The sequence below is a fragment of the Capricornis sumatraensis genome, chromosome 13, assembly GCF_032405125.1.
Source record: "Capricornis sumatraensis isolate serow.1 chromosome 13, serow.2, whole genome shotgun sequence".
In the NCBI taxonomy this organism is placed as follows: Eukaryota; Metazoa; Chordata; class Mammalia; order Artiodactyla; family Bovidae; genus Capricornis; species Capricornis sumatraensis.
In genome coordinates this window covers 37205793-37216711 of record NC_091081.1, presented here as the reverse complement: position 1 = coordinate 37216711, position 10919 = coordinate 37205793, and the positions used below count along the sequence as shown (strand labels likewise).

Here is a 10919-nt window from a genome sequence, read left to right as displayed (position 1 = left end):
TGTATCCATCAGTAATGCCCACCTGTACAGATTTATTTTCCAAAATGCACCATATTCTTGAGCTATGTGTGCCTTTGAACCATTTGTCCATCTACAGAATTCAACAAAAATTTTAGCATTCCTAAAACCTTACTTCATGTTGCAAATTGATCAAAAATTCAGTTTAAGTGTTCAAGAGCTTGTATAGTTCAATTTTTAGTTTTTATTATTCTTTCAACATTTTTGAAAGTATACACTGACTGTCTCACTCAGTTGCACCTTTTTCATTTATAGCACAAATGTTGCTGCCATACCCAAGAACTATTTAATTTTATGTAGCCTCCTTTCTCATGTACAAACAGTATTCATCTCTCAGATTACCATCATTCAGATTGTCACCTGCCTCTGGACTTTCAAATAACTGTGTTAAATGATGAAGATATAGTACCAATCCCTGAGTGCTCAATGTCATGTTCTGCCTTCAAAGTGATAAGTAAGTTCTTCCAATACACCCCACCCCCTTCCATATCACATGAGTTTTAGGCAAGGGACTCTTAGGAAATATTTTCTACAAAATTTCTCTAATCACTTGTGTCACTTTGCTTTGATTACTAGAGAATGGTGCATTAAATAAATATTATTTATATTACTTCTCCCACAGTTTCTACCGTCTATACCTTGGCTGAACTAGAAAGTTGACTGTAGCTATAACATGTCTAAAAGAGCCCATGCACTTGCTTGAGTTTCAAAGCATCTAGACCTCTCTCTGAGTGCAGAAAAGCCAGAAAGATGAGCCTTGGTAACACACATCAGATGGTTATTAACTGGTTGACAAGCTCAGTTCCAATGAACCACAGAACCTTGGAACTTTAGAGCTGCCATACAGATAAAGAAACTGGGGCTCAAGCATGGTGAGTGCTCCCAAAATAAGTTACAGGCAGGGTCAGAGCTGGAACTCAGAGATCTTGACATCTAGTCCACATCTTTCTACTGTATCGCATGAACCTAAGACCAAGTTTATTTTGCTGTTTACAAACAATATGGAAAATGAACACTTTGCCTGCTCCTTCAGTCAGAGAACTGCTCTTGCCCTTTTAGCCACTTGTCCATCAGCCCAAGCTTTTATCTTACTCTCCTGAGGCTTTCCACGTGTCACATTTGCACATCTGTGCATTGACATGTGTTCAAACACTTCAAACAGCTATACTGCTGTCATGTAGTACTTCACTGGTTTTCCTAAGTTTTTCTGTTGGCTTTTTTTTTTCACTTATCAGCCTTTTTTCCTGGTGAGTTAGTTTGAGTTTTCATTTGGTTAGTTTTTTGGTTAGTTTTTTTTTATAAGCTCCCAATATGTTGATTACATCTGCTGACACTTGTTTGTTTTGAGATATCATTTGATTTTTCTCTGCTTCTGTCCATCTTTACTAAGCTATTTCCAACTGGGCACACCAAGCTTTTGATGTGTGTCCCAACACTCAGTGTTTTTACTTAGAAAAACCCTTAACGCTATGTCAGTGTGATCCTGTTCTTTGTCGAACTCAAAAGTAAGGTGCAAAATCATACTTCCTGATTGCTTATAATGGATACCAGGTGAAAACTCATTCTCATATTAGATTCAGAGCAATTTTGTTAATTTATGCCTAAATCAAATGCTTTAGATGGTTGAAACCACAAAGAAAAACTAGTTTATGAGATGTATCTCCCTCTTTCTAGGTTATTTTGGGAATAGAAATTTCTTTCCAATGCTCTATGTGCTAGGGTTAAGGAAAGTTACCCACTTGGGGTGTACTTATGAAATACAGTCAATATTTCTGTATGTAAAGTATATACAGCAGATTGCGGATAGTGGTCTATGTGTATGAAGTTCACTGGATCATTATAATGCATTGTCATCCATCTGTCCTTTCATGTGGTATATATGCTCACTTAATCTACACAAGTATTTTTCAATTCAAAATTTAATCTAGTCTGTCTCCCATATAAATAGAGGGGCAAATCTGTGTATTCACTTTAGCTCCATTATCGATGTATAACCCTGAATGCCAGTGCTCTGTCTTTGATTTCACAAGAACACATGTTAAATACCCAGTAAGTTAAATTATCCATTCTAACAATCTGTGGCATTATAAATGCTGGTAGTGGGGCATTAAATGATAAATATGTTTCAGAGATCCTTAAAGAACAAAATATTTTAGAAAAAAACATCAGCTTCCATTGGTAATTATAACAGATGTTCCCTTATGTCCTTGTGCTGGATCCGGCTGCATCCTTAGATGGGAAGTTACATCAAAGTGTGAGCCATTACAGCCCAAGGAATAGTTCCTAATGGTTTCGCTGTCATATAAGTGCTCCAGGGCATATCCAGTTAATGTGTAAGCATGCTTGTCAAAATACTGCCGGTGGGAGCCAAAGCAGTTTGGAGAGATGGCAGGATGGTCTCCTGGTGTCTGATGGGGAGACATATCAGAATGTAGATAATCTTTAGCTAGGATCAAACTGGATTTGGAAATGCGATCTGAATTGGGACTACTTATCCGGGACAGTGCTGTGGGACTGTTGTCGTACTCATTTTCTCGAGGGCTCAGCATCTTTCCCTCTCTCTGCTGGATGTGGTCACATGGTGAAGTGTTGGCAAGAGCTGAGGTGTGGCAGACTTCGCCTGTCGGTGGGGGCTGCTGGTAGTTTGCAAAACAGAGGGAGTGTTTTTTCCCAGCTCCATTAATGGAAGCCAGTTGGTCTGGGGGCGCTTTCCTTAGCTGCAATCTGTTCTCCTCTTCTTTAATCATTTGCTGGGTGGCTCTTATCAGAGTTTCGATTTTGCTAGGTTCATGCGGGCTACTCTGAAACTGCTCAGTGCGGTATCGGTCACCTGATTCGCTGGCAGACCCAGGGTCTGGAGAACTGACCACACTCTCTTCATCCCAGTGACCTCGCCCTAGAAACCAGAAAAAGTAAAAAAGTAAGTGGTCTCAAAATTCACCCCCAAAATTGCAAGTGAATTTCTTTTCCCTAGGAGAAGGAAATGCAACCCACTTCAGTATCTCTGCCAGGAGAATTCCATGGACAGAAGAGCCTGGAGGGCTACATGGGTCGCAAAGAGTCAGACACAACTGAGCGACTTTCACTTTCATTTTTTTTTCCCTATTAAAAGAAACCTTTTATCTTTCATTTTTAATATGTGCACCAATATTTGAAACAGACACAGGCGCACATGACAGAATGTCAACATATTGTCCTGGAATTCATAGTTCTTAGTGGCTTTTAAGTGCGGATGAAGTTTACAACAAGTTTAGAAGGTAAACTTGGTTCGTGCACTGTGAACGCCAACAAGTGAAACAGTAAACTATGTTTATATTTGTCCATGGATGAATATCCCTGGGACCTGACTGTAAATAATAAAGAAAATGCACATTTGGTTTATGTTATTTTCTAGAGAAGTGTTCTGTTGATGCTTAGAAATGCTTTCAATTAAGATTGAGGATGAGGATAATATAGTCTGGACTATTTCCTTAATTTCCATTAAATCACCTAAAATGTTAAAATTGCTATATGTATCTTAAGTAGAGTTACAAAAAACCTCTAATGTTAGTTTTCAAGCTATTTGAGGGTTAAAAATATCTACACATATTCATACATGTGTATGTGTGAATGGAGATATATATGTATGTATATATCATCCTGATCAAAAATACAAACATGGTCTTCCTAAATCTAGTGTTAAAAAATAAAGCTCAGTTTCACACACATATAATCATATAGAAACTCTGGCATTTTAGATTGCTTCTAAAATAAAGTGAAGAATAAATAAACATTTTAAATGTTAATAATAACCTGTTTTGAACCAAAGAGAGAGATGAAGAGTGCATCCAAACCATTATTCCATAAACTACATTATTCTCCAAAGAGTTTGAAGTCAATATAAAAAGAGAGAAGAGAAGCAGAAAGGGACCTATGAAAGCTGAAACTGCTTAATGCAGCAGAGAAGCCCAGGATCACACTAGTCATTGCTTTCCTTTTCCCTTTTCTTATTTTATATCTAATATTTCCCTCACGACCATGTGGGTTAAGCCAGGATTCTCACTTCACTTCTATTCTTTGGCAAGCAATTACCCTTTGCCCTGGGTTTCTATTCCCAGGCCACCAAACTAGAGAAATTAAAAATAAAAGCAGAAAAATAAAAAGCAAAAATGGAAACGAAGTAAACTCATTCATAGAAAACAGTCAGTGCCCAGGTGGTATTTGCAGGAGACTTTATGGGGAGAACTGCAATGTCCAGCATATTTCTCATCTGAGAGACACAGCAGGAAGAGAAATACCATGGCCATTGGATCAATCTTAGTGTCACTGCCTTTTAATGAAATGGGGAGGGGTATCAAGACCTGCCTGGGCCCAAGCTTGGAATGGACAGGATGAGGTCTCCTTGAGCAGATTACATTGAAATGGACATAGAAGAGCATTAATGACACTAAATGTTTTAACTGAAGCGCCCATTTCTATGTGTTCACAAAGCCATAAAACAATCCCAAGGTGAAAATCCCCATGGGTTCCACATTTCACTCCATCCTCAACTCACAGAGGATACTATGGGCTGCTGTAATGGCACAAAGGGAGCAGTTACTAGCATTTAATGCCTAGAGGACCAAGGAGGTTAAGACACCTGTGACAGTGAGTGATGGGCCATAAAACAAAGGCAGGCCTCCCCAACACCCCCAATACCACCTACAGTGTCCTCATTGAGAAACCCTGCTAAAGCAGCCCCAAGCTACTCCCTGTCCACATCCGAAGCCTGAGAATACAGAAGAAAGTAAAACAGAAGAAATTTAAACGCATAAATACTGCACATTAGTAGAAATAGACTTAATTCACTTTATCTTAACTCCTTTCCTTTTTTTTAATGTTAAAATGGGAATCATGTTTACTCGCCTGTCCAAAATAAAACGGATTAAGGAAACATCAGCAAAATCAGTACTCTTCAAAAGAGCAGATTTGGTTCTTAAGATCCCATTGGTTGGAGTTTCTGATTTGTAAATTCCAAGGAGAAAACTCACTGGGTGGGGTTCACTCCAGGGTCCAACCTAGACTAAGATAACCCTGCCCAGAGGTGCCAGGCTGCGCGTCGGGAGTCTGGAGCTCGCCCTTACCGTGGATCCTGTGCACCGAGGCGATGTGAGGCATGCTGCTCTCATAGGCTTCTCTGCTCTCCGGGGAGGCCTTGGTCAGGGGCAAGGCTGCGCGAGAGCCCCACCAGGGCTCCCTCCCCGCCTGCGGCGCTCCCAGGAAGTACCTGCCTGCCTCACACCGGCCGCCCTCGCAGGCCTGGGTGTGGAAATGCCTCTCCTCCACCAGCCTGGAGTGGTCGAGCGCGAAGCCGTAGCAGAGGGAGCCGCGGTCCGAGAACTGCCTGTAGGCGCACGACGCGTCGTGCTGGGAGCCCGGTCGGTCCGCGGGGTCCAGGAGCTGCGGGGAGGCCGCGTCGGTCAGGGGACTGCCGCCCCACTGGCTTTCATGATCTGATTCCGATCTTTCCGTGGGAAATCCGGAGTACTGAAACCGAGAGGACAAGAAAAGAACATTTCAACAAAAAAAAAAGGCCCCAAGGTCTGAAAGCATCCTTAAGGTCATACTGGGCTCTAGCGCCAGGCAGGGCTCCCCTGACTTGGATCACCCAAGTCAGTCATGATACCGCGAAGAAAATCCTTTAGGCCGCTGGAAGGAGATAAAACTAACGACAAACATGGACTGAACTAAATGCCAGGCACTGCTGGACGCACTTCCCGTGAGCTACTCGACATAACTCTTACAAGCGCTTTAGTGAAAATATTTGTTGTTGTTTAGTTGCTAAGTTGGGTACAACTCTTTTGGGACCCCTGGACTGTAGCCCACCAGGTTCCTCTGTCCATGGGATTCTCCAGGCAAGAACACCAGCGTGCTTTGCCACTTCCTTCTCCAGGGCATCTCCCTGACCCAGAGATGGAACCCACATTTCCTGCATTGCCAGATGGATTCTTTACAGCTGAGTCACCAGGGGATCCCAAGTGGAGATATTAGCAACCCATTAAATGGGTAGGTAAGCTAAAGCCCTAGGAAGGGAAATGACTTGCCCAAGATGACAGGGTTAGCAGCTGGCAGAGCTGGAATTCAAACCCAAGTTCTCCATTGCTACACAAGTGGTAGTGTCAAAAAGAGAGTCCAAGAGAGCACCATATTTTTTAAAAAATATATTTATTTATTTATGTAATTGGCTGTGCCCCCATGTTTGTTGTGGCAGACAGAGTTTTAGCCACTGGGACCACCAGAGGAAGTCCTGAGAGCACCATATTTTACTCCTGTTGGCTTTTCACATTTTTTCTTACATTAAAAAAAAAAAAAGCAAGGTTTAAGGCTTCACACTGGACTGGTAACTCTCTGAGAGTCATGCTGGATACAGGGCAAGGTAGTTAATAAATACTTAACCTAATTCAGTCTCAATGTGACTTTGGGAAAGTCTTGTCCCATATAAGTTAGCCTGTTCACTAGGATGTGTTTCTTGCTTTCTAAAGTGAAACTTCAAATATGCACAGGCTCGTCAGGATAACATAGCTGCAGGCAAGGCTGCACCTCTGCGAAATCACACTGCTCACCTGTTGCCAGAGTATTTGGTCAGGTGCTTTAAAGAAAACATAAAAGGCCAGAGGACCTCCCCAGGAGGTGAGTTTCCTCAAGGGCCATTAAAATCAGTAATATAATCATTTCTACCAGGTTTTGGTCTCCTAATGCTAAACACAGTTCTTGGTACCATAGAGAGATTACCTGCTATAATAATAAATGTTATTTACTGGGAACTTACTGTGTGCCCAGCAATATGCTAACCCTAACCACTCACGATATATAAATGAATCCTTACAACCACCTGGACAGTAACATAGCTCCATTTTATAGATGAGGACACTGCATCACTGAGTTTTAATAAGATGCCACAGCCATCCCACAGTTTATCTGGTTTCAAAGCCTGCTTTTATTCTTCCATGGTAAGGAAGAGAGGAGAAAGAAAGGATTCAATGTTAGAGAGATTACCAGAAAAGTGGCTGAAACTGCTTTATAGATTCAGGAATCAAAATACAAGTCCAGTTTGCATTTTCTTTCTCATCCCCAAGAAGGAGGGATGGGTATGTGAGGTGGGAAGGAGGTTGAGCAGGGGGGTAGGGATGGGGGGAGGCACAGGGACAGGAGAAATTCCCAGGCTCTATTGTTCTTCATGTTACACGCTAGTTGAGCAAATGTGATCCCTGATGAGGGCTTATCAGAACAAGTCAAACTCTCCCTTTTCTCCCAGGCCCACCCTGAACAGAAGAAAGAATCCCAACCCTCCCCAACTCTATGCAAACAGGCAGCTCCACCAGGGAGATGAGGTACAGAGGTTCCTCCGGGGCAACTCCATAGCACACTGATAAATATCAGGACAGAGTTGCAGGTGATTCCAGGGTCAAGATTTTTCCATGGCTATTTCTAATGTTAATTTAATTATTTTCTGAATGTACATATGGGCTATCGCCATATTCCATCATGACAAAAAACAGAAAATTGAACTTCTTTCCTGCAGGCCTGTAGGGTGGACATATCACGGCACCCCGAGCTCCGTTTCTCCTACTCATGCCCCCACCTGCCATCTGCCTTTTCTCCCCCTGAATACCAGCCTCTCATTTCACCAAGCAGGGGCTGCCACCCTCTCTCCTGACTGAGTGGGGACCAGCGTGCTATCCATTTGCCCTCTGGTAGCACCATCCACATGCTTGCTAGGAAAAATTCAAGATCATCAGTACTATTCCACACTAGGAATTTCCCAGACTCTCCTTGTTTTTATAAAAGTATAAACCAGGCCTATTTCTGAAGTGCTCCAGTCAAGACTTTTGAGCCCTGCTGAGAGGACGAAAAGCCTTCCCTGAGTGTGTATGGGAAAGTGCTGTTGGTGCAGCAGAGAACATTCTGTCCTTCTCTGACAAAGAAAATTCAACATGAGGCAATCCTGGCGTACGTGAGGTACACATTTCAAGAGCACCTGAAGAAGAATTTGACAGAGAAGCCTCTTGTTGATAATCAGGAAACCACAGCAGTGCAGGCACTGACCTTCAAGCAGGCGGGAGTTGGGTGGTTCAGTTAGACTGAGCCCTCCCACTGCTTTAGAGGTATGGAGGAAAAGCCAAGCCGTAAACCTTTGTTTTATAAGAGAAGGCCTATAAACTTGAACCTGAGTGCACCATCAAAACTGGGAGCCGTGGACTTCCCTGGTATTCAGTGGTTAAGACTCCACATTGCCACTACAGGGGGCACCAGCTTGATTCCTGGTAGGAAATTAAGAACCCTCATGGGACAAAAAAAAGCCCCCCAAAACAAAAAACCGTGAGCCATGTCCACCCTTTAAAACAGACCATACTTCGTTAACACTACAACCCTGTAATTTGATCTGAAGTAGTTCAGTTGTTCATGACATGTTTGAGGAAAGAAAGAGGGCAGAAAGGGAGGCAGGCAGCCAGGCAACATATGCCGCCTGTGAATAAGTGCCACAGGTGAAGACTCCTGGTCTCCCTGGCCCCTACATCTGCTACTTAACCACATGTACAGTCACAGGCAACTGATTTAATTTCTTGTGTCCTAACAGGAAAAGCTGAACCAGGGTTGGGGCCATTTAATGGAAGAGTCCCTAGGGACAGGGAGCCAGGAGACTTGGTTCCAGATCCATTCTTGATAGTTACTCTCAGGGTGTGAATGTGTGCTGAGTCGCTTCAGTTGTATCCGACTCTTTGCAACCCTATGGACTGTAGCCCACCAGGGTAACCTAGGGAAAATTTATCTTTCTTAGCCTCAGCTATAGAATGACATATGAGGTTAGGTTAGTCCTTGAACTTTTCCAGCTCTAATATTCTTTATGATAAAGCAATTTTTGGTATGCTTTCTAGTGTTGAAACACATGATCCCTATGCCTGTTCCTGTTCCTGTCGCACTTATTTAAAGTAGATAATTAGAACTATAATACGAGTCCAAGAATTTTTATTTTCATGGTTAGAAGAAGAAGGCTATTATGTCAGTCATAATTTTGCTCTAATGTTAATTTCCCCCCAAGTATCTCATAACACAAATTTTATAGGTATTATGAGGACTTTTGGTCAATAAATCATTCCATTCTAGAGGCTTCTGAGTAGGAAAGATAATAACATCCATTTGAACCTGCCTCTCTTCACACATCCTCCCCCAAGAAACCATAAGGTTATCAAGGATCACAAATTAAACCTCACATGACCTATGCTATCAGCATTATTAGGAGGCAAGGAATATAACAAATTTCAAATTACTTATAAGTAAAAAAGAGAAAGTCCAACAGCAGTTGCTGTGAGTCTGTGGGTACAGAGAGTAAGGTACAGAGCAATTTAAGAGACTATGTAAAAAAAAGAGAGAGAGAGAGTGGGGAGAGAGAGAAAGAAACGAGGACATAGGCAAAATGAAGAAAATTATTCTTAGAAAGAAAGAGCTCGATCAACGCCAAAATATGAACACAAGTTAATATTTAGTAGCTCATAGCACTGACCACAGGTAAGGAACTCAAAATCAAGCAAAATCAAGAACTCCCAAACTCAAAAATAAAACACTAAAATGTGTGAAAGACACGAAGAGACATTTCACTCAGTAGATAAAGAGGTGACAAAACATGATGGAAAATTCAAACAACTAAGAAATGTTATCACATACCTATTAGACTGGCTAAAATAAAACTGGGAGGGATTGGGGGCAGGAGGAAAAGGGGACGACAGAGGATGAGATGGCCAGATGGCATCACCGACCTAATGGACGTGTGTTTGGGTGAACTCCAGGAGTTGGTAATGGACAGGGAGGCCTGGTGTGCTGCAATTCATGGGGTCACAAAGAGTCGGACACGACTGAGCGACTGAACTGAACTGAACTGAAAATAAAAAAATAGTGACAATACCAAATGACAATACAAAGATGAAGGAAAACTGGCTCACTCGTGCAATGCTGATAGGAATGAAAAATGATATAGCCCCTCTGGAAAGGAGCTTAGAAGTTTCTAAAAAGCCTAAATGTGCAACTGCTATCTGCAAAACTGGACACTTTTTCCAGATAAATGAAAACTATATTTATTTAAAAACCGATACATGAATGTTTATAGCAGCATTTTTTCCCACTTCCAGGTCCTCTGTACCTGTTCTTTTTCTTTTTAAAATTATTTTTAATTGTGGTAAAATACACATAACATAGGAGAAGGCAATGGCACCCCACTCCAGTACTCTTGCCTGGAAAATCCTATGGACAGAGGAGCCTGGTAGGCTGCAGTCCGTGGGGTTGCTAAGGGTCGGACATGACTGAGCGACTTCACTTTCACTTTTCACTTTCATGCATTGGAGAAGGAAATGGCAAGCCACTCCAATGTTCTTGCCTGGAGAATCCCAGGGACGGGGGAGCTTGGTGGGCTTTCATCTATGGGGTCACACAGAGTCAGACACAACTGAAGTGACTTAGCAGCACACATAACATAAGAGATAACCCATGTCCAAGGGAACAGAAGCCCTAGCAAGACAGTAGGTGCAGGGGCAGTGGCTGCGCAGTTCTCGAGCAACTGTCAGGAGATACCCCACGTCCAAGAACAAAGGAGAAGCCCCAGCAAGACGGTAGGAGGGGCGAAATCACGTTTAGAATCAAACCCTATTCCTGCCAGAAACGCTCAGAGGGCTCAAACAAACCTTGTGAGCACCAGGACGCAGAGACCCCACAGAGACTAAGACAGAACTGTGTCTGAGTGTCTCCTGTGGAGGTACAGGTCAGCAGTGGACTGCCACCGGGACAGGAGCTCTGGGTGCCGCAGACCTGGGTACAGCATAAGCCCTTTTGGAGGAGGTCGCCATTAACCCCACCACAGAGCCTCCAGAACATACACAGGACTGGGAAACAAA

At 42.7% G+C, this 10919-nt stretch overlaps 1 protein-coding gene across 1 annotated transcript in view; it reads right to left on the bottom strand.

Moving 5' to 3' along the window:
- Positions 1-2183: 2183 nt before the first annotated feature.
- SIM1 (SIM bHLH transcription factor 1) overlaps positions 2184-10919 on the bottom strand; it is a 68862-nt gene continuing 60126 nt past the window's right edge. Inside the window, exons 10-11 of the mRNA XM_068985374.1 lie at positions 5121-5523; positions 2184-2914 (exon numbers count right to left, since the gene is read on the bottom strand). Coding sequence (XP_068841475.1) covers positions 2184-2914; positions 5121-5523 — 1134 coding nt within the window. The remainder of the gene's footprint in view (positions 2915-5120; positions 5524-10919) is intronic.